The 22,439-nt window shown below is 42.2% G+C and overlaps 3 protein-coding genes across 15 annotated transcripts; 1 reads left to right on the top strand and 2 right to left on the bottom strand.

Moving 5' to 3' along the window:
* Positions 1 to 296: 296 nt before the first annotated feature.
* Positions 297 to 6,824, bottom strand: hemgn (hemogen). 9 transcript variants are annotated; one of them, XM_049720347.2, is made up of 7 exons: positions 5,919 to 6,822; positions 3,485 to 3,599; positions 2,475 to 2,552; positions 2,289 to 2,369; positions 1,871 to 1,961; positions 754 to 1,547; positions 297 to 685 (listed from the first exon to the last, which is right to left on the bottom strand). In XM_049720347.2, exons 4-7 carry the CDS (start codon positions 2,338 to 2,340, stop codon positions 648 to 650), a joined length of 975 nt encoding a protein of 324 aa, XP_049576304.1. In that variant the 5' UTR covers positions 2,341 to 2,369; positions 2,475 to 2,552; positions 3,485 to 3,599; positions 5,919 to 6,822; the 3' UTR covers positions 297 to 647. The 9 variants fall into 9 exon arrangements, with proteins under 9 accessions (XP_049576304.1, XP_049576306.1, XP_049576299.1 ...); XM_049720349.2 differs by having other exon boundaries at positions 2,289 to 2,352; XM_049720342.2 differs by having other exon boundaries at positions 2,475 to 3,599.
* Positions 4,244 to 9,279, top strand: anp32b (acidic (leucine-rich) nuclear phosphoprotein 32 family, member B). Of its 4 annotated transcripts, none has more exons than XM_049720360.2 (7): positions 4,244 to 4,571; positions 6,979 to 7,128; positions 7,205 to 7,327; positions 7,403 to 7,598; positions 7,775 to 7,878; positions 7,968 to 8,034; positions 8,549 to 9,279. In XM_049720360.2, exons 1-7 carry the CDS (start codon positions 4,518 to 4,520, stop codon positions 8,629 to 8,631), a joined length of 777 nt encoding a protein of 258 aa, XP_049576317.1. In that variant the 5' UTR covers positions 4,244 to 4,517; the 3' UTR covers positions 8,632 to 9,279. The 4 variants fall into 4 exon arrangements, with proteins under 4 accessions (XP_049576317.1, XP_049576316.1, XP_049576315.1 ...); XM_049720359.2 differs by having other exon boundaries at positions 4,250 to 4,571; positions 7,772 to 7,878; XM_049720358.2 differs by having other exon boundaries at positions 4,255 to 4,571; positions 7,775 to 7,896.
* On the bottom strand, positions 8,978 to 22,182 carry coro2aa (coronin 2Aa). 2 transcript variants are annotated; one of them, XM_049720330.2, is made up of 12 exons: positions 22,016 to 22,182; positions 13,761 to 13,961; positions 13,577 to 13,693; positions 12,845 to 12,994; positions 12,555 to 12,734; positions 12,247 to 12,363; positions 11,597 to 11,701; positions 11,400 to 11,496; positions 11,039 to 11,151; positions 10,884 to 10,974; positions 10,613 to 10,815; positions 8,978 to 10,387 (listed from the first exon to the last, which is right to left on the bottom strand). In XM_049720330.2, the coding sequence occupies exons 2-12, from the start codon at positions 13,959 to 13,961 to the stop codon at positions 10,253 to 10,255; spliced, it is 1,509 nt and encodes a 502-aa protein (XP_049576287.1). In that variant the 5' UTR covers positions 22,016 to 22,182; the 3' UTR covers positions 8,978 to 10,252. The 2 variants fall into 2 exon arrangements, with proteins under 2 accessions (XP_049576287.1, XP_049576289.1); XM_049720332.2 differs by lacking the exon at positions 22,016 to 22,182 and adding an exon at positions 17,059 to 17,232.
* Positions 22,183 to 22,439: the final 257 nt, after the last annotated feature.

The following is a 22,439-nucleotide window of genomic DNA, read 5'->3' as shown; positions in this document are numbered from 1 at the left end:
TCGGTCAGACTGGAACTGCAGTTTAAGGGTGTGTCGACGTCCACAAATAAAGTCGAGTATTGTTTAAAAGGCCTACATTATATAATGTATATTTGCATCATTTATCAAAGGCAAGTTTGAAATTTAACGTTTTAATATTTTTTTCACTGTTATGAAAATGAGCCTTGTTAAAAATAGTTTAGTCTATAAGGGTTTGAATCTGATAAATTTTGCATATTCATTCTGATAAATGCGGGGGTTGCAGATCAGCCTCAACACATTTATTTTTTGCCAAGATAACAATGAATAGCAAGAACTGCAGACCTGAGCAATATATTTTATTGGGTGAAATAGTTTTTACAGAGCTAACAAAAGAATTCCTCATTTACTTGAGAAGCATAAATGTTTTAAAATAATACTTGACAATGACAAGAAACACATTGTTTGTATTAGAGGGAATGATTAGTTTGTTTTTCTGTTCTGGCAAAACAGCCGCCACCACATTTTGGACCAAAATAATACTGAAGTAAATAACAAGACAATAAAACAAGACTGCGCCTCCTGTTATGAGTCAGTGTCGGAAAAGTAGTTAAAGGGAATCAGAATCAATTTCCTGGAAGGTAGTCTTGGGGCAGCGAAGACAAGGATGGAATTGTGAATATCTTATTTTATTCTGCCTCATAATTTGACAGCTTTTGGCTCCCATCTGGAAAACAAAACAGGCAATTGAGGGAAACTATCTTTAGCTGTATTCTCGTCCACAAATTCAATCACCTTCTTCAGCTTTTTTGTCCTGAGTTGGTGGCACATCATTTTCCAGCTGGTCGGGGCCAAGGTCCTCAATAAGGACCAGGTCAAGGTTCTCCTTGCCTTGTGACTCCGTGGACAGGTTCTCCACCCGTTGAGGGGCAGAAGTTGAAGCTTCAACTACCTCTGCAACTGTGGCTTGAGATGGAGTGGGAATAAGAACATCTGAAGCTGGAACAAGATCTGGAGCTGAATATTGAACTGGTGCTTGGGTAGAAGCTAGAGGAACTGTGGTGAGAGATACAACGAGATCTGGATCGAGAAAAGAAGACTGAGCCGAAGCTGTAGACAGATCCTGGACAGGAGCGAGAGGAACTGAATCTGAAGCTAAAGCCTGATCTGGAGCGGTGGACCGATCTGGAAGAACAGCGCTGGGAGGTTGAGCAAGATCTGTAGATGACGTTTGAGCTGAAACAGTGGCCGGATCTTGGGCCAGATCTGGAAGAACTGCAGTGGGATAGACATCTGGAGGAGCTGTGATGGGTGGCGGGACAAGATCTGGAGGTGAAACGACCGCTACGTTTGGAAGTGGAGTAAGGACGGGGTTGGGCGACCACGTCGAGACGGTTTCCAGACTGCCGCTGGCCACAGTGGGTAGAGAGTCCAATCCTAACGCTGGTTGTGGAAGAACCAAAACAGCAGGACCTTGGGAATCCCCAACCTGGGAGCTTTCTGCTATGCCATCCGTCTTCTTGGGCCTCCCCCTCCTCTTTGTGCTTCTCCTCTGGTCGTACTTCTGTCTTTTCCCCAGGCTCTCCAATCTGAAAGACCCCCGCAATTGGGATTAGTCTCAACAATGGCGGATGTTGCTCTTTTGATGCTTTTGAAAAAGCCAATGGTGCAAAGTCCATGACCTGGATGTGAGCATCAATAGAGACGTCCAGACGAGAGCAACCTTTGGGAGTCGCTCTTGCCCCGCATTGAGTAGAAACAGAGCTGTGATAATCTCAAGGCGTGATAATGTTGTCACGGTGGAAACCACACCCTTTGTAAACCGTCTCGAGCTTTACAGATTTTATTTGTCGAACAACCATCCAATACTCAATCGTTTGACTAGATAATGTTTGTTTTTCTACAAATTTACCCCAAAACCCACTGGTGAGTTTCCTTCTGCTCAGCTTCGGCTCTTTTCCTCTTGAGAAGTTCTCTATCTCGCAATCGCCGACGGATTCCACCTTTTAAAACACAGAAAAGGGATCGACTTTCATCCAAAAGGCATTTTCATTAAAGGTTAAAGATCAAAAACTGTCTCCTTTGGTTGCTTTGGTTCTTTTGAAATAAAGGTGAACGGCCTTCAACAACCAAGAAGAAGTCTGGCTGGCTTCTTTTTTTTTTTTTTTTTTTTTAATGGAGGTAAAATTTCTGTTTTTCTTATCTGTAAACAACTTTTGTATTCAATAATCAAGAAGACTTGAATTGGCTAACTGAGACACAAAAACAATGTCATTTCTTCATTAAAGTTGCTCTTGAATCTCAAATAAAAAGCAAGTTTGAAACCATACCTTGGTCTTCTTCATTCTGGCCTTCATATTCTTGCTGCAACGTCTCCTCCATGGTGAGTCTTTACTATGAATGAACGGCAGCTTGTAGAAAGGCGGCCGATCAAAAAAAAAAAAAAAAAAAAAAAAAAAGAGGGGGGGTTGTTTTCAACTCCCGCCCAAATATGAAATTATCTAGTTAACCATTACCGTTGAGCTGCGAGACTTCCTACAGGGCTGGTCTTATCATATTCGTAAAGCCGGAGAAGTTGGCATGCTTTCACCGAGCTAAATTAGCGGCGCCATAAGAAATAATAGTTAGTGAGCAGTTAAACAACATGAAATATGAGTCGTCACGAAGGACAGCGGTGACCTTTGACCGACGTTGGATAATGATTGCTAAATTAGCCAATATCAAACGAGTGAGGGTGGAAATTGTCCAAGGTACAAAAAGTCTTGAATAGCTTTACGTGTCAGGAATCCGTAGCTACTATTTTTTTTATTTTCATCTCATTGCTAACAGAAATTTTCTCAACACTTATCTCTCACTGAGAGCAACTCAACAGGGGTGTGTTCTCAATCTTCTCACAGCACACTGAGCCCCAGGAGTGTGTGTGTTTGTGTAAGTGTGTGTGTCTAAAGGGGAGGCAGTCCAGCAAGGGTAAATAACACTTAACTAAGCCAATAGTTCCAGAAGCTACCGTATATTAGAGGAAGAGGATTTTTGTTTGTTTGTTTGTTTGTTAAGAATCTGGCTTTTGTAGGCAGCGGTTAAAAATAGTTTCACACAAATCTCAGTGATTTATTTTCCCTCTAGGCCCCAATTGTTACAGTAAAGTAATTTGTGTGTGGCAAAGGAAATTTTGCATAGATATTATCAGAATATTATCTTCCTTCCACTGTGCAAGAAATAAGAATGTTGCGAACATTCAGAGGACTGTTGTTATTTTTGCCAGTTTGGTTTTTAAAATATAGACGGTCAGAAAAGATGCTAAATATAACAAAAATGTTCCTCAATTGGCAACTATGTACTAGTGTCCACAAATGTGGACAAAATAAAAGCACATCTTTCAAAGTAAAATACATTGGATGTGGCCCATGGATATTATTTTGCTAGAATGTTATTTCGTACTCTAGACGTGTTTATATCTCATAAATAAAAAATAGTTTTCATTTCCCATATATCAGGTTTGAGTACCAGAGAGGAAACCAACATATACTTGCGCTGATACGGCGATGATGTTTTGAGACGATTCAGCAAGTGAGCAGACTTTTTCGAATGGTAGGCCCACGTTTCTTAAAGTCCATGAATGATGGCTGTATGGACGCCATGTGCTGCAAAAAAAAAAAAAGTTGCACAATGCAGCCTATGTTGAGGAATCACACAACAGTGCCACCTTCTGGTATATTCTTTAAAATACGTGAATTGCAACGTTAATGTATACATTTTTTGTATATATTAAGATACTGTTTGTAATGCCTGTTGAGGAATGTCAGAAAAGTGGAATTATGGGAATAAATGAAATTTGTGCAATGCAGAAAATGTGTAGCATGGTTGCTCCGAATGAACTGAATAGTTTGGAATGAGAAATTAATTTAAATGAATTTTTTTTTAAATACTCCATCCATTTGAATGCTCTTCAGCATTCAAGCAAGAGTAATAAATAATTTGGATGTTGAATCAAATGCATGCTCTGAACTCTCACGACTTTTGTGGAATTTTAAGGAGCTGATAATTCATGCAAACAAAAAAAATGACTTATTAAAATAAGAAGTGGCAGCAAGTTTAAACCAATAGGTTGTTTATTGATCAAATCACAATAATTACAGTAATAATCAAAGCAACATTGACTATTATTTAAAAGTAATGTACAGGAATTTTTTTTAATGGTATTAACTAAAGCATTTTTTTTAATTAACTTGCTAACTTGTTTAAACTTAAATGCAGAAACACAGCACAGCTCTGTTTTGAAAGCTTTGCCGTTTCCCCTTTAGGAGGCGCTAGGTTGGGCGTTTCTGGTGGCAGGTGGCGCTGTTGAGCAGTAATTTTGTTTCAGTCCGGTTTCCCTCCATGGTTTCTCCTCTCCGACTAACTTAGCGTCGGCTCAGTTCATTATACACGGCTACCCCCCACCCCCCCATATTCTCCCTCCGCCGTTAGGGCATCTCTCTCTACGTTTTGGACTGAAGGACCCTCTTAAGGAAAAACAAAAAAGCCCCGGCGAGAAAAAAGTTTCACCTCCGGCGGGCACCATGTTGATGGAAAACAGGATCCACTTGGAGCTCAGAAACAAGACACCATCTGAAGTGAGTCGTGCTTTTTTTGAGAAGCAAAGCCCTTTAGTTTTCTACGGAGCTAGCCGCGTTAGCTTAGCTTGCTACTTTTTCTTCCCTCAAATTTGCTTCCGAGTACGGTTAACGTAATGGACACCGCGCGGTTCTCTTGTCGATCGAAGCGGAGCCTATCGCCGAGAGACGAAAGGGGAACGCGGCGTTCGCTTGCTACTTTGAGACGGCAATTCCTCAGCTCGCTTCGGCGTTATTGCGGCGCTTTAACCGTTTCGCAGCCGCCACCCCCCTCGTGTGTTCGGCAGCCAAGATCCAAAAGCCACCCCGGCCCCGACCCGACCACGATCTTACATTCTGGGGACATTTGGGGGCAAATACAGTGCCCCACGCTTGCTGCATTTCGGTGCCGTCGCGGTGGGGCTTTCTACTGACTGGTAGCCATGTTTGCTGCTACTTAGCATGGTGTTTAACCGCTGAATGGGGGCGTTCGTTTTAACAAAAAATACATTAAATCGTTCCAGTTTAAGACCTGATCATGCGAATTGAGCGAAGGTGTTCGAAACGGTCTTCTTTTTTCCCCAATATTTAAAAAACAGCCGTTTCCGCTCGAGAGTCACGTCATTATAACTAGGTTAGCGCTAATAGTCACACTCGGTATGAAAAACAAAAAAAAAGCCCGACACATTCCCTCTCACAAAGCAGTCCACAAAATGTACACTTTTAACTCGTTTTATTTTAGCTTGATTCGTATAAAAATGATCAGATCGAGTGTATTTCCGTTATGTAGCGTGTGGAGATGTTAAGTTGAAAAGGGAGTGTTGCAAAACTCGCTAATAAGTCACCGCGCACTACAAAATAATGGCTTATTAACGGGATTCTTGCTATTATAAACGTGTAATATGGTCACATTGTTATTTCGTGGCGAACCGCTCGTGTGGCTCGTTTTAAACGGCAGCCTCCCAACTTGCAGTCTTCCCGCCATATTAGCCCATCCGCCATAGTGGTGGCAGCCCTACAAAAATGCATGGCGTCATTAAATCCCCGATACAATCAAACACACATCCCGATGACTGTAAACGCCGCCGTTGTCACTTTCGGCATGATATTTTCGGGATAATACGTTGTAGCCCGATGGCTTTAATAACCGAAAAGTCGAGTTTTCCTTCGGATTGACACGAGTTTCGACACCTAGTGGCGGGCGCCATGCGTGGGCAGACAAAAACTCGACGCCCGCTGTTTGTCATCGGGACTGAAAAACGACGGCCAAATGTGTTTAAAAAAGGCAACTGTGATAACACGTCGGCTGCCACAATGTCCATTTAACAGCGCGTGTTACTTGAGAAAAACAGGCTCGGAGAGGCATACTGTTTCTCCGTAGGTCGCCATGTTGCCATTCTGTCGTCTTTGAAGGTCTGGAAGAAAGAAACAGTCTCCATCTTTGATTTTTTTGAGGGGGACTAAATTTCCCTTCGCAGTGTTTTCCCCCTTCGCCACACATTTACCACAAAACACCATCAAAGCAAAAACACGGGCGCCGTTCGTTCGACGACGAGGAATATTCCGTTTTCTCCGCCGAGCGCGAACAAAACGTGAAAAGTGTGCACTAAAAAAAGGGTGTATTCGCAATCCTGCCCGTAGCTGCGGCGTGGGCTAATGGCGGCCGCGCACACTTCAAGTCTACTGCACGGCGGCAATAGGGTGCTAGCTGCTAGCTTGTAGCTTAGCTGACTTTAAAAAAAAAAAAAAAAAAAAAAAACAATCATTGCATTTGTCATAGGCTATACGAACACGCAAGCAGGGGTTTGCATGGCCTGGCCAACAATTACACGTGTCGACAGTGAACGTAACTAGTGATGGAAATGTGTTTTCTAAACGAACATAGCGTCGAATTTAGTGTTTTATTCGGAGAAATCCCAACTTTTCGGCTTGTAAATACGCTTGATGACCAGCACGAGCAGTGTTAAGTTTTTAATTGGACAGAACTACCTCTAGCTTCACACTTGCGCCTTTATAACTAAGGATTTAGAACTAACCACGTTGCTTTTCGTTCATAGTATTTTTAGGGTTATTGATGGTGGCTATTTTAATCGGTTTCATTGTCTTGTGAAATATATAGGGCAATAAGTTACATTTAGTAAGCTTAGTTATAGTTATAAAATACATGAAGCGTAAAGTTAATATTTAGACATTTCACAACAATGATCAGGAACATAAAATGTCATAAAGATTCAACTTTTAGAGAACAAGACTCACTATTCTAAAAATGTATGACTTGTATCAAGTTCCTCACATTTCAAAGGGCACATAACTAGTCCCTCAATTTTTAGTATGTATCATCAAGTACATGGGCCTTCATTAAAGAGTATATAACTTCTTAATTTGTATTTGTTTAAAAATGAGAGCTGTATTGTTTTCCACACTTAAGGTACGAGAACTCGTCCTCGACAACTGCAAAACGGCCGACGGAAATACCGAAGGCCTCACGGATGAGTTTGTCAACCTGGTTTTCCTCAGTTTGATAGATGTCGGCTTATCATCAATCTCCAACATACCCAGACTAGAAAAGCTCAAAAAGGTAAGGCGGCCGGGGTTACTCACTCATCTTATGTTGAGAGACATCGAAGTAGTAAGCATCATCTCTTCTCTTTCAGCTGGAGTTGAGCGACAACAAAATCAGCGGTGGCCTGGAGGTCTTAGCACAGAAACTCCCCAACCTTACACATCTAAGTCTGAGCGGCAACAAATTGAAAGAACTCAGCACGTTGGAACCACTCGTATGTCCAAAGCTCGCTCTCTCTCTTTTTTTGCCAACGTCTTCCACTGGCGTAATATGAATGTGGAACTTGCAGAAAAAGCTGAAACACCTGAAAAGTTTGGACCTGTTCAACTGCGACGTGACGTCCATTTGCGACTACAAGGACAGCGTGTTCAAACTGCTGCCCCAGCTCATCTACCTGGACGGCTATGACTGCGAGGACAAGGAGGCCTCAGACTCAGATGTCGAGGTGGACGAGGTAGACGGCGTGGACGACGACGATGACGAAGGTAGGTGGCAAGCGGTCGAGGCTGGAGTCTGCAATCAAATTTTTTATGTTTGTGAAAGTGGTTTACCTCTTTTCTGCGTTTGGTCAATCAGAGTGAATTGGTGTGATTCATTTTGAACTGAAATTCTCGATTGCAGCGCCTTAACGCAATAAGCTCTACCTTTTGTCCCCCAGAAGGAGAGGACGAGGAGGATGAGGATGGAGAGGACGATGACATAGATGAGGAAGACGAGGACGAAGACGACGAGGAAGAGGTCGAGGGAGAAGAGGATGATGATGAGGTCAGCTGTGAAGACGAGGTAAAGACAAAAATGAAGATGATGATCCCAGGTTTCATGCAAACCTAAAAAAAAATATGTTCCTTTGCTAGGAGGAGGACTATGGTCTGGACGGGGAAGTAGATGATGAAGAGGACGATGATGATGAAGACGACGAAGGTATGGGGAAAATTTATGAGAATAAAGTTACTATCACAGGGATGTCAAAAAGATACCAGGGGAAAATGTCAGAGTAATGTCAACATAAAATACTTCAAGAATAATTTTGTAATAGGACAAAAAAAGGAGCAATGTTTTTGAAAGTCTTCCAAAGAGGCAATTTGTAATATTGAGGAGTTAAGTAGTAAGGACCTAGTGAAAATCTTGTAATGTTGCATAGTTGCCACAAGATGTCACCGTCTTACCTGGTTCATTCTTGATGACGTTGCTTTTTTGCTGAAAGTTCTGGCGGTTCCTTTAATTATCGTCATCACTCTGTTCATTTCGTGATGACAATGTTGGGGGAGAAAAAAAAAAACGAGTGCTGAGGTCAGTTATACCCTCCAAGGCGATTCAACAGAATAAAAGAAAAGTCAAAATTAAATGAAACCATAAACCAAACAAATTTATATCCTTAATGCGGCAACAGTATATATAGCCTTAATCTTTTTTTTTCCCCCTCTCCTCGTTTCAGATACAGCAACCGGCAAAGGCGAGAAGAGAAAGCGAGAAGCCGAGGAGGAAGATGAGGACGAGGACGACGAAGAGGACGACTAGAAAGCAAGAGGAGCGCATTTAGCCCCCCAATCCAACCCAAACACCCGACCTCCTCCGACTCGCAATCCTCTACTCCACCACTTCCCGTAACCCCAGCTCCGAGCTCCTTTTTTGGGCCAAGACTATATTGGATGGGTGGCTAGCGTGGACCAACCGCCACCGACAACCCTCCTCCAATCCCTACCAAACAACTTTTTTTTACCGACCTACCACCCCGTTCCTCGCCTCCATGGAAGCGAAAGCCACCCGACCCTACCTTAAACCCCCCCCTCCCCTCAAACAATCCCGGGATTCTCAGGCAGCCTGCCACTCAGCATTCCACAATTTCACTGTCAATCCCACAACATTTATCCCATGTGAGAACTTTGGGACTGGTCTAGTCTTTGGGTCTGTGCTTTTAATATTTTGTTGACTGAAATTTTTTTTTTCTTTTTGGGTTTATTATTTTCTTTCTTTCTTTTTGTGTTGTTTCCTTTGGCTTCCCTCAACCACCACCCCAATAAAATTATTGCTATAGCAGCTGTGCAGCCAGTGAGCCATGCCAGTTTTGTTTTTTAGCGTGGCCACCTGTTGCACAAGTCATGGTTGTAGCGACATTTTTACTTTCTGTATGGCAAAAAAAACTTTGTAAATAAAAATTTAACATTTGCTGATGGTGTCCTAATTGTGACAGTTTATATCAAAACGTTAGATTCAGTTTTTGATTCACAGGACTTATCATGCTAAATCACATTTTCCACACTTAATAGACACATATTTGAACTATGTTACAATGGTGATCTATTTTGTGTGAAATGTTATTTTAGAGGCTATTTTAGATGTTAGACGTCGGGTTTGCTAAAAACTCCACCTCCGCTGTACTCACATGTTCGTCGGTAGACTCAAGGTGTGTTCAATCATCACTCACAAAGTTGGACATCTGAAAACTCCACAGAAAAAAAATAATCATTAAATGCACCAGACAACAATGACATGAGCCTGCCAGTTTATTCCTGGCAAAATTATTATTTTTTTTTAAAAAAGTGAACAAGAGGTGTTCATTGGGGGCTTTTTTTTTTAATGAAATGCCAACTTCTTTTTCACAGTGACTCAACCACAGTAAAGAACCGCACCAGCTTTAGATGTCATACACAAACATGTCGAGCCCGAGCTTCCATTCATTTGGCGCTGCCATTCCCAATTAAAACAAACCAATGCTGGATGAAAGATGAGGACAAAAGCGTGCCTTTGGTCTTGGCCTCTACAAAAGCTGCCATCAAGAGTGGATGAAAAGATTCAAAATATTGAAAAAGGAAGCACAATATCAGTTTTACCTACTTTTTTCTTTTCAGTGTACTTTTTTGAACATTGACGCCAACAAACAGAATGGGCTCACGTACAATTACGCATTGTTTTTTTTCCTTTTTAAAGCCGACAGCATGTTTGTTTTTCCGCTTATAAAAAGCGTTTTAAAAAAAGCTAAAAAATTGCATAGCTGCGATATAAAATAAAAGTGTGCAAGTTTTTAAAAGCGTGTGGGTAAGAATCACTGAGTGTATTTACATCAACAATATGTGCACCTTATATGTGACTACAGGAAGCGCGTGCTTGTCTTAAAAAAAAAAAAAAAAGAAGAGAACTGTTAAAGTGAGTTCTGCTGAGAGTTTTTCAAATTGTTGATCTCTAGCTCCAGCTGCTTGATGTGCACATCCCTCTGTTGGAGAAGCTCCACCAGTCGCCGGATTTCGTCCTGCTGCTTGTGGAATTTCACGCGAAGCTGCGGACAACATCAACATCAAAGATTCTGTTACATTCCGTCGTTAGGCTTTAATTTGCATAAATATGTATAGAAAACATTTAGGTTTACTAACTGACATTGCAATATAGATTAATATTTGCTTTTGTTTATAAAAAATACGTGAAAAGACCTCCTTTCCCAGTTCCTCAACTGTCAAACCTGTCAATCAAAGCCCGACACTCGTGTGACATCATCATTCACTACCTCATTTTCCGTTTTGGGCGGCGAGCAGAGCAGGAAGTCTTGTCCGTTAGTCACCACCGTCCTGCCGTCTCCAGCCACGCCGTTGTTGGCCGTCTTGCCGCCGCCCGGCTGTTCCCTAATGTACGCTCTACCGTGAGCCTTATCGGTCTCGCCGTTGGATTCGTCCATCGGATGGCCGGGCTTTAGCGACATCAGCACTGGGCCTACGCACCAGGCGATAGGAAAATGGAGATGTTTGCGGATTTCAGGAATACGCAGAAATATCGCTGACCTCTGTCGATGCCGCTCAGCCACTCGTTGGCAGTCAAGGCGGGTTTGTTGCCCGCCGTCATTGGATAGATGTCCTCCTGGTACGACTCCGACTGTAAAAGTTGACAAAATATGACGCTTGAAAAAAGCGATGAGTCGGAGAGGGCTTCCTCTTACCCTGCGAGGGACGATCATGGACAGCGGCTCGATGAGAGTCTTGATGGTCACCAGTTTGTAGAAGCGAAAAACTTCGCACATGCTCACGTCCAGGCCTCTCTTTGGCATCACGCCTGAGAACAGCAAAGGAAATGACTTCACTCTTATTAATATCTTGCAAATAATTTGTCATCATCCATCACAGAGTAAAATTCTGACCATTACAACTCAAAGAAAAAAAATAATTCACAAGAAAAAAGGAGGTCAACGGCTTTTTCAGCTGCTTTGACTATCCAAAGCCTGCTGGCTATTTGCACATTAGATTTGCTTGCAGGTGCTTGAGCGTCAACAGACAGACAAAAAAAGTTTGTACGTTCCTTACCCATTCCTTTCTGAGGTAAATTGGAGCGGTACTCCGTCAGGTAGTGGATGTACGGTTTTTCCGAGCTGATCTCATAGTACCTGATGTTCCCGTCCCCCTGAAAGAAACACCAACACCTCGTCATTAAATCAGTTTTTCCAAATTAATTTTGTTTTTGTGATATATAGAGATAAAAACTATCTTAGATGCTCGCTCACCTTCCCGGCCAGGTACAGCATGTGTGTGTCCGGGTCGTAGAACGGAAAGAGGAAACCTGATGAACCATCTAGATTTTCCTCTACCAAAGGCACTGACAGGTCACCCTGGGGAAAAAAAAAAAAAAAGGCGAATAAGTTCCAGGTACATGTCATGAATTAAGTCAATATAAACAAACTAAACTGAAGCAACGTGGTAAAAAAAAAAAGCACCGTGATAAAATACATAAAAGTCAGGAGCTACTCATCCTTCAATTTGTCCACTAGATGGCAGTATTGTACACTACTTGACCTTCTTGTCTATCTGTGGCGACATTACGCATTACATCGAGTTTTCCGATTATCATTGCCAACTCCGCACTTGCAAACCTAACGCACCCTTGGAGTTTCCCACTTGGACATAAAGCTGGATTATTATTTTTATCGTTGTTGCCGTCGCACTGGGGCAAAAGTGACAGCGATGCAAAATGAGGTCAGAGGAATATAATCTGGAGTTGACACACGTGACAGACGTTCTCAATATTACAAATGCTCGTAAGTGTTTCTCCTGCGTGGAGTCAATATCACACCTTCAGGCATACCGTGTCACAGAAAAATGAAGTCAATAACACAAAGAGGTCAAAACATTTTTTTCATCAGTTTTAAGAACTTACCAGGTCCCAAAGTACGATCTGTCTGTCGTTCCACCTGGACGTGCCTGAGGTGAGCAGCTTGTTGACGTTGTCCAGAATCAGCACCTTGCTGGCCTTGTGCGTCTTGCAGTTGGTTTCCTGGAACGCCACAGATGATTCAGACACAAGCAAGTCAAAAATCTCCGTCCTCCAAAAAAATAAAAAATAGTGGTGTCTTCGCCAAGGTTACAATATTTAATGCAAACTAAAGAACTAATAAGGTAGGATCCTTCTAAAACTTGAAGTACGGTGGCCCAGAAGGTTTAAGAAGACCGGCTTGCCAAGATTACCTGGAGCAGGGTTCCCGAGCGCGGCTCCAGGAGTCGTACTTTCTTGTCCTTGCAGGTTGTGGCCAAGAGGGTAGCATCGGTGTTGAAGGACATGGACAGCACAACGTCCGTGTGGAGGCTGATGGTCCGCACAGGATTCTTGATCACCTGCTCAGGACAGTCCAGGTTCCAGATCATCACCTGGAGCCGAGAAGACAGGACACTGGCTTTTTTTGGGCTTTAAATATTTTTTTTTGGGCTACATTGTGATATGTTCCCGTGCTTGTTTGGAGTATTTGCCGCAGGTTTACCTTGTAGTCGTACGCCGTGCTGAAGAGGATGTTGTTGGCGGTGGGGTGCCACTCGATGAGGCTCACCCGACGGCTGTGGCCCTGGAGCTCCTTCCAGGCCACCGTCATGTTCTTGAGCAGGCCGTGAGGAGGGATCTCCCATACCTTCACCTGGAGATGCACATTTATTTATTCAAAAGTCACCAGTTCAACACCAGAATAAAGACAATTATTCTGCATATAGAATATTATGCTATAAACATTTAGGTCTTTTTTTTTCCAAATATTTTTTTTTAATTATATATTTTTTTAATACATTTTCATAAATACGTAAGGGGAAAAGACGAATCCACTCGGAAATCATTTGCTGACGTTTCCACAAATGGGGTCATATAGGACAGAGTCAGTAAATACACTGAATATAAAAAGTCTACACACCCCTGTTCAAATGCAAGGTTTTTGTCTGATAAAAAAGACCAAATCAAATAAAGTTCAGCTATTCTAGTAGGCTTTCTTTTTTTTTTGGCAAAAACCAGAAACTTAGTGTATTTTTATGCAGGAATATAATTAGAACTACATTTGGAAGTCAACCAGTGAAATGCAAACATCATTTCCAAGGAGGTAAAGCTCGATGATGTGTTCCTGAGGAATGTGTGGGATGACTCCTGGTTTAAGCCTTTTTGTGAGTGAGGCACCAAAAAAAAAAAAGATCTTGCCTCTCCCTCCCTGTTATTCACGAGAATGAGAGCTAACCGTGGCATCCTCAGAGCAGGAGGCGATGCAGTAGTCGTCGAAGGGATTCCATTTGACGTCTAACACTTTGCCCCTGTGGCCCGACACTCGCGGGTGGTGAGGGTCCACTTTACCTGTCTGAGCAGAAAGCAGAATGTTGTAAAAAAATAAAATACTCGATTATTTTCCTTGTATAAACACTGACATGATGGACAGAGAGGACCAGGAAGGCCCCGCCCCCGGCACACTCAGTGATGACGGCGAGGAAGCGAGGGTTGACGGCACAGAAGTTGTTGTCCTGCACGCTGCACGTGATGGGCACGCCATCGTAGCAGCTCTCTTTGGGTGCCGGCTTGCCATACACATGTCGGAACTTGGAGCTGCGGTACTGAGGACGCCATGACATCTGATAATAAAAAGAGAAGGGAGTTATATTGATACGATCTGCGGACAAAGAAAAAAATTGCGCAACACTTCCACTTTTTGAAAGCCAATGAGTTTTTTTTAAATATTTTTTCAGGCTAGTATGACATTTGGTTTATGAAGAGATGTGCGGTAATAACCATCATCACTTTAATTCCTTCTACCGATTCAATCGACCGAGCAAGGATGACATTTCCCAGAACAGAAGCACAGTATATACTTTTTGGAGTGACCTATCTGTCTCTCCAAGATAGTCGATGCATATGTCATTATGCCGCAAGATAAGCGAGTCTGGTCCTCTGGGACCAAGGCTAGCTAGCCAGAATGTCTGCTTGACTACTTTCCCTGCCTGCCTGCTGGCTTAGATGCTGTATGTACGCTCATTACTTATAAATAAAGGGCGGAGAAGCTTGACGGACATTCACGTTGAGACTGAGCAGCTGCTTGACCGGGAGAAATCTGTCAAAACATAAGACTGGCTCAAAAAAAAAAAAAAAAATAGAGCAGTAGAGGCGCAGGGAGTTCCTCCAAAGCAAAGACGACAAGTCCAAAAGGTAAAGAAGAAGGCTCAAATTAAGAGAGCTACAAAAAGTAAGACGTGTCAGTTTACGCTCTTCTCTATCTCCTTCCGCCCTCGGGCCGCCATTGAGAAGCTGGAATGTCTTCCCATCAATGCTGAGGAGATTCGTTAAGCCTTCCAAAAAAAAAAGCCGTTACAAGCTACTGAATCAAATGTTTTTATTTAGATCCGTTCATGAACGCGACTATTAGCGTATTGTGGAGGTAAGAAGAGACAGCATTATTTGGAAATGGCCAAGGGTCAATCTCCACTCCTTGTTGGACTGAGTCACCAAAGCGTGCCCTGACAGAGGTTTGTTTACACTTAGCTACGATAAAAAATCTGATAATCCCTGGCAGCGGTTGGGTCGATCGGCGAGCAGCCAGGGCGTCGAGCTGCCAAGTTAGACGGCCAAGACGTTTCTTGGCACGTCCTGCTGGCATGGCATGAATCGGTCCTCGCAACACTTGCAAGAGCTGCATTGTGTTGAATGACATACTGTAAAATAAAGAGGAGGTGTTGCGAACGGTTTCTCGGGAGTGGACGAAGAGTCAGCAGATCATCGTGTCCGTACGGCACGAAATTGGGGTAATTAGTCGACCTGGCAGTTTTTTCCCACTTGTGTAATGGAAAATTCTTCAGTGATATTTTTTCCCAACAAAACAGAAAAGCAATATTTGCATTTTTTTTTTTAAACCTCTTTTCCATTCAAACGTTTAGTCAAGTGCAAAACCAAGATGGCGTCTTGAAAAAGCAGATTATAATGAGGCAACAGAAGCCGGCATCTTACAGTCTCAGCGGTGGGCGGGCAGCCCGGCCGTCAGAGATTTAGATGACGAAAAACACCAAGGTGGTTATTTTTACACGCGGCTCCTCGCTGATCAAAAAAAAAACCTAAAAATAACCCTTGATGTATTCATTTATGCCAGTACGTTTTGACCACGTCTGGCTCACAGAGCGAAGACGAAAATTGGTATACAGCAAGTCATAATGAGCGAGTACACAAATGGCCGCTCCTCTCTTGGCCAAACAATCGCGGGGAGTTCAAAGTTTACACGGCACTGTGACACTAAGCACGCTAACCCACATCAATAAATCAAATCCAATTGTCGGCCATCACTCGTAATCAAAACAACGGTGACCTCCTGCAGATTTAAATCCCAAAAGGCAACTTTGTCGTTTTGACCTCACGAGGGAGTCTTGACCTATCGTAAGAGCTAATTTAGCTAATCTAACGAATGCTTCAAAGTAGTACGAGTTTATTAAACCACATTAATCTTGGTCTAAATTAGCGTGAATAAAAATCGTTTTTATAGAAATTTCCAGAAATTTGAGCTTGTCAGAAGGCAAATGAATAACCGATGGCGTCCAGCTTTATCTCTATCAGATAAGTCGTTTTTACGAGCGGATGGCGACGAGAACACATTGAGCGATGTAATGATTAACACGTACAAGACGTGATTGGACGACCGTGTTTGTATCATAGCGTCTGTCTGAATTATTCAACTGCAGATTGGTGAGTGGTAACACAACACGTGTTATTAAAATATGCAGAGTGAAAATGGAATTGAAGCAAAAAAGAATGAAATCGCTGTTTGGATTTGAAGTTTAAAATGTGGAGTTTTAGGAACGTGGGAATTTTGGGAACCAGTTAAAAAATACTTTTGTGTCCTGAATTTGGAATGGAGAATTGTGGGAGGTGTTTTTTGGGTATGTGTGCGGTTTCAAGCTGTTTAATGCCACTCCCAGTTGAAGTTTACTGTCAAATTAAACATAAAAAAAGAGAATTACATGCTGTGTCCTCGATGTAAAAGAACCGCAGAACGCGCCTGACAGCTAAATTCCAACGTACAATGGAAAACATAGTTAACACGCTAACATTTATATCAATAGTGTTGTTTTTAAAACCTTTTATACTGTTTAATTCTTTATTCTGCATTCCATTTAATTATTTTTAATTTGATTTTTTTTTAATTATAGGTTTTCCTAATTAAAGTTGTGCTAGTCCACGACGCTGCCCCAATTAAAAAAGTCAACCAAACATAATATTTCAAAATTCAAGGCATCAAATCACATTTGACTTGCAAAGGTGGGAGGGAACTGAAAGTATGCCCGCACATGCAGCTGAGATTTCGAACCCAGAACTTAAGACCTGTGAGGCAGACATGGCGACCACGAGATTCAAAATTCCATAAAATGGCCCAGTCCAAACCACAGTGGCTCCAGACCGCAGATGATGTCATTGTCATGCTTGCGGTGCCAACTTCTGGAGGAGGCAATGACAACGTGTGCCTGCGGCGATCCATTTTGAGGACTACACAACCCAAGTTGGCACCACACAATTGCGTTTGATCTTGTCCAAGCTCGCCGAGGGTTTTACTCCAGGGAAAAAAAAAAAGTGCAGCTGTGGACTCAGTAGCCAGCAGAGTGAAAAGATCAATAAGCCGACGCCAAATTCCACAGAGTGACCTGTCACATCAGGACATGAAAGCACTCGCTCGGGGAGAAGAACGAGACTCACCCTGACCGGTGGAGGGGGAACCTCAATGGGAAGGGGTCCTTGAGGGACGTTCTGTTATGACTCCGGGGCCAAGCGGATCGGCACGGGTGAGAAGAAACATTTACTTTATCTCCAGTACGTCCACCGTCGACGCTGCATTGACACACACTGAAGGTAAATGCGTGTGTGAACAAGCACAGGGAAGATGAGTGTGTACACTCCCTTTGAGCGAGCGAGGGGGGAGAGAGAGAGAGCGAGAGAGAAAGAGAGGCCAATTATGTCGCAATATACGTACATACGAGACAAAAGGTCGAAGTGTTACGGCGTAAAATTACAAGGATGAATCTTACAGGAATAAAGTTGGAGGATTACGGGGATAAAAAGTCGTAATTTCAAGGAGTCTATTTGTCTCCGAACTCCAATTAATTCGAGTGTGTACCCCAATGGTGACTCGCCTGTCCACAAGGCCGCCGGTAAAAAGGCAAAGGTTACGCAAGAGGCCATTCGATCGAGAACATTAGCTGATTGGCCAGTACGAGGACAGCGCAAAAAAAAAAAAAAAAGACTGATGAAGTGGCGTTCACACGGTCAAACAAGGGAGGAGCCGATAGGCTGATCAATAACTTGCATTAAACTGAACGGCGTAGCTCAAGTAGAACTCAGAATATGGATTACTTATCAATTATTGGAAAATGCTGCAACCCATAATGCTTTGCAGGGAGCAAAGTCCTGCTGATAAACACTTGGCAGCACCTAAAAATAACTCGCCATTTGTAAGAGCAGAATGTTAAGACAATAAAGTCATATTTATGGAATAATACAGTAAAAATGTTATCAGAGTTAAGTTGTAATACTTCTCTAGAAAAAAAAAATTGTTAAGAAACTTGTGGGAGTTTTTTTATTTGTTTCTTGTGACTGATAAAACCACCCCCGCTTTAGAACGCAATTGGTAGAGTCCCATTGATTTAAATATTTTGCCTCTTTTTTCCAATGAACAGCAAAAACAAAACATCTTTCTTTTGTGAAATATATTTTTCTTGAGTCAGCTCGAACGTAGAGTACATCGAAGGCAACGGGCAGGTGTTTGCCAGTCAAAATACAGTCAGACGGCTAATCACAAGCGACAACGCCGAGCAGTTGGAAGGTCACCATCCAAAGGGTCGCGTTTGTGTTCTCACACAATTTAGCTAGCTAACTAGCGCTTGTGTTTTTCACAGAAGCTATCTGGCAATTAGCTTAACTGGCTCTTGTGTTCTGTCCAGCTATTAGTGCTGTTGATGTTTTGATCACAGAGCATCTCTTAGGACTTGCTAGCTCTTGCCCTGTCCTTATCGTCTATTAGCCACCACTCACGCACGCAAGCACTTAGCATCTTAGCACTCAGGCAAATAAAAGGAAATGCAGTTTAGAATAACCTCCGCTAACAAAAAAGCGAAAAACAAAATCAGAGACGGGACACAACATTGTGCCTCCAACAATTTTCTGCAGATGTACTGTACGAACACAGCAGTCCAAGATGATCGCCAAGGAATTACAGCGTTAAAATAAAAGGCTCCATTTCATCATTTTGACGGCCAAAGTACAGCATGTCAGCGTGATCTCACCACTCGCCCGCCCCCACGCCGCTTACGTATTGCTCGGCGTGCCCGTGCAACGCGGGCCATTCCATTGGCACCCACGAATACCTTAACACATGTGCATGATCTCACCGCTAAGCTAATACGTTAGCAGTTAGCCAACAAACAGCTCCACTGGATCCACATCACAGGAAAGTGGCGGATACGCTTCAGCTGGTTTCATCCACGAGTGAAGTCAGGCATTTTTTGATGACTCCATGCGTGAAGAATGGAACAGGCCTTTGTTGATAGCTTTTGATTTTTAGAGATGTCTATTTCAAATCAAAAGGGGGTAACACAGTATTACTAACCCTAAGCCATTCACACTAGCATTCAAAACCACGGACAATTTCGAGCCTTCAAAATTTCTCCAAAAGTGTGAGGCAGACGTGCTAACCACTTGTTCGCTCCAAGCATCCTTGGATTCACATGGCCTGCTATAGCGACTGTTGTCAAGGTGAGTTTCACTTTCCGCAGCTCAAAGGCGGGCGGGCGGGGGGATTATCTTGACACTGCATTGAGCCTCGCTGGTAAACAACACACAGGCCGCTAATCAGATCTCCTCCATCAGCTAAACACATTAATGTCTTGCCGATACGCCATACACAGGAAGCGCCGGCTAGCAGCTGTGCTAATAGCACTTGGACATAGATCTATAGCGTATATTGTGTACAGGATGGGGGGAAATAGTATTATATTTACAGTATTACATATACTATTTTACTTTTTTTTTAAATGTCTCAAATTAGTAAATAAGAAATAAAGCAAATATTTAGATTATTTTTACATTTCAGTATTACATATATACTGTGTTAAAAATATTTTTAAATGTCACAAATAAGTAAATAAGAAATAAAACAAATGTTAAGATTTTTTTTAATTGTTTTATTATAAACTTATTTTACGTTAGCTAGCATCCACGAGGCACTTACTACTTTTCTCCTCATGAATAATCAATCACACTCCGATGACCCATCTGCTGTTAAACAGTTTAAATAAATAATAATAATACGGACAAAAGAGTTAAAAGCTCATTATATATTGGTCTAATAATGAAACATTTATTTGCTATTTTATTATCCGGGGTCAGGTTTATATTTTCATAAACAGTTATTTTTAAAAACTATTGATTTTTGGTGATTGTTTTAACAATGTTTTTGCCTCTGTTGCATCAAAACACGATTAATCATGCAATGCTCGGAGGGGGAAAAAAGTGGCATGAAAAGGACACAACAAACTTCGTCCACCATTTTGATGCTCAACATCTAAAGCTTTGATCTGATTATGGTCCTCTTTTCCACCCAAACCCCAGTGCGCGACATGGAACAAATCCACACACACGCACACATTTTATTTTACTTTTTAATTTGATGTAATCCCTTGGCTCTGCGGGCCACGTGGGAGTAGCATCAGATAATCCGCACTGCCGCAGCTGTCATATCGAGAACGAGCAGCGCTGACCATAACGGTTTGATAACGTGGGACGTTTTTATAACATTTAATGATTTATTGCACACAATATATGCTAAACTGCAGCTTCAAAATCCGATAGAAAAAAAACATATAATTTACAGTTCAAGTTACAGTTTTGAGTGAGGAGCATCTGTAGCGCCGGTGGGTTTTTGTTACATCGCCAAAGATGTGAGTCATCACTTGGACAAAGTGTGGGAATGTCAGGTATGTGTTAACAACGTGCCACATAACACGCCTCATGTATCAACTTTAACGATGGAAGCACCCGCTATAATTTGGCTGCTCATTTCTCGCCTCGGAATTATAGATTAATTATTTCATTATCCGGTTGAGAGAGGTCCACGATTTGTTGGTCCTCGAGTCCAAAACTGTAGCGGCTAGCAAGGTGGAATAACACCTTTGACTCATTTATGACAAGACATGTCTGCACCGGTCTTTTAAAAAAAAATAAAAATCCTGACTCAGGGATAATAAAACAGCTAACGTGTTCAAACTGATGCCCGGATTTCACATAAAGGTTTGTCTTTCACACAGAGAGCTGGCAAAATCGGCACATCGGAACAACAACAGAAGACTTCACATTTTCGATTATGTTTGGCGACTTTTGAAAGAAGATCCCGCAAAATAGCTGGAATTTGATTATTCGTGATCTTTACGGGAACTTTAATAGCGGCAGCCATCTTTGTGGAATTTTCTAAATATGAATTTTCTAAATATTAAGTAATCGCCTCAAGCACTAAACTAAAATTTTTCAAAAACAAATCATAACTATTTAAAACAAACACACTCTAGAATTAAATTAAAACTGTACATACAACCAGGCTTACTGGATGCAGCATTAGCATCGGGTCATTACACGCTCACACCGCTTGCTCTTTTGTCTTTAAGTATGTTGACGTGGGCGCGAGACGACAACGCAAGGACGCACAATGGGGAGCAGACCCCGAGCATCTGCCCTACTGGGGGTCTCACTAAAAACAACACCACCCCTGCTGGGGAGGAAAGAATGAATGTCATGAACACGTCGTCAATACAAGCTCTGTGAGCAAAGCGGCCCTTCAAATGTAAACAAACAACTATTAGCATCAAATTGATCAGTGAATATTTTATAATTAATTGATTTTCATTCATTTTTTCATCTTCCGTTCATGAGGAAATTAATATTGTTTGTAATTTTATTTCTTAGTGGGGAAGGTTCTTTCCAACCATTCCAGTTTTTGCGAGGAATAATGAGTGTTTTTTAAATATTTTTTAGGGTATTTTTTTTTTTATCATTGCGTGTCAATGATATGTAGATATTTCACTATTCTTGGGCTTACATTGTCCCTGTCCCTCACAAATAGCACGCTCCACAAATGCTTTTAAACTACAGTATATGGCAAAAGGTACAATTAGCATCAGTGCCTGCCTCCCTCAGGTGGCTGCCCGGCGGCCCCGCCGTTTACACGCCCCTGCTTCTCCTTCATTCAAGTGGGAAGGAAATTCTGTTAAATTACACCGCATAATCACCGTGTATGAAATAGTTATCCCCAAGAATAATTTTACGAGTTTTATCAGTTAAGAGTTGTGGTGAAAATAAAACTTTAGATGTGAATGTGTCCCCACCGATGTTTCGAAAACGCCCCTGCATAAAATATGATTTCAGTCAAGCACGCTTTCAAACCAAAACAGAAAGGCTAAGTCCCACCATACGTGTGGTTTTTACTTTATTAAACTATTTATTCTGCTTGAAATTACTTATTTTAATATTTGTTTGTTCCATAAATAAAAGGGGCTTCACTTAAAGTTAGCAGGTGCACGTGTCACAGATGTTGTGAGCGAAAGTGCTTAGTAACACCGGCCAAGATGTCGTCGTCCCTCCCGCACGTAAACGGCGGCCAAGTACTCACCTTTATGACGACGGTGGTGACGGACAGCGGTTGCCCCCTCCCGCGGAATGGCACCGTGGAAAGCGGATTCCCAGTTAGCCGAGAGCCGGTGTCGTCATGGTGCTCGGCGGTGCTACACCCTGACGAGTCCGGGAGATTAGAGCTGCTCAAGGGGGAGGATGAAGAGGAAGAGGACGAAGAGGAGGGAGGGAGGGAGCGAGAGAAATGGAGGGAAGCAGGGAGGATAAAGAGCTGGGCGAGGTCTCTCTCCCTTGGAATCATTATTATTCACTATTCAAACGGCAATTTGGGGATTAAAAAATAGTAGAATCTTAAAAAAGTCGTAAAACAAATACACAAAATGATTAAATTTAAATGTAGTCCTCAAATAAAGCATATAAACACAAAACAAATAGGCCTGATAATTAAATTAATCTTAAATACC

The sequence above is a fragment of the Syngnathus scovelli genome, chromosome 5, assembly GCF_024217435.2.
Source record: "Syngnathus scovelli strain Florida chromosome 5, RoL_Ssco_1.2, whole genome shotgun sequence".
Lineage (NCBI taxonomy): Eukaryota > Metazoa > Chordata > Actinopteri > Syngnathiformes > Syngnathidae > Syngnathus > Syngnathus scovelli.
This window is presented reverse-complemented; position numbering and strand designations above follow the sequence as displayed.

Coding starts and splice junctions, on each gene's coding strand:
- hemgn (XM_049720342.2), bottom strand. CDS start 2,340: ATGGAGGAGACGTTGCAGCAAGAATATGAAGGCCAGAATGAAGAAGAC. Junction 1,962..2,288: donor CCAGAATGAAGAAGACCAAG/GTATGGTTTCAA, acceptor GTGTTTTAAAAG/GTGGAATCCGTCGGCGATTG. Junction 1,548..1,870: donor ACTCACCAGTGGGTTTTGGG/GTAAATTTGTAG, acceptor GGGGTCTTTCAG/ATTGGAGAGCCTGGGGAAAA.
- anp32b (XM_049720357.2), top strand. CDS start 4,518: ATGTTGATGGAAAACAGGATCCACTTGGAGCTCAGAAACAAGACACCA. Junction 4,572..6,978: donor GAAACAAGACACCATCTGAA/GTGAGTCGTGCT, acceptor TCCACACTTAAG/GTACGAGAACTCGTCCTCGA. Junction 7,897..7,967: donor AGGTCAGCTGTGAAGACGAG/GTAAAGACAAAA, acceptor TTCCTTTGCTAG/GAGGAGGACTATGGTCTGGA.
- coro2aa (XM_049720330.2), bottom strand. CDS start 13,961: ATGTCATGGCGTCCTCAGTACCGCAGCTCCAAGTTCCGACATGTGTAT. Junction 13,694..13,760: donor TGGTCCTCTCTGTCCATCAT/GTCAGTGTTTAT, acceptor CTTTCTGCTCAG/ACAGGTAAAGTGGACCCTCA. Junction 12,995..13,576: donor CCTGCTCTGAGGATGCCACG/GTTAGCTCTCAT, acceptor GTGCATCTCCAG/GTGAAGGTATGGGAGATCCC.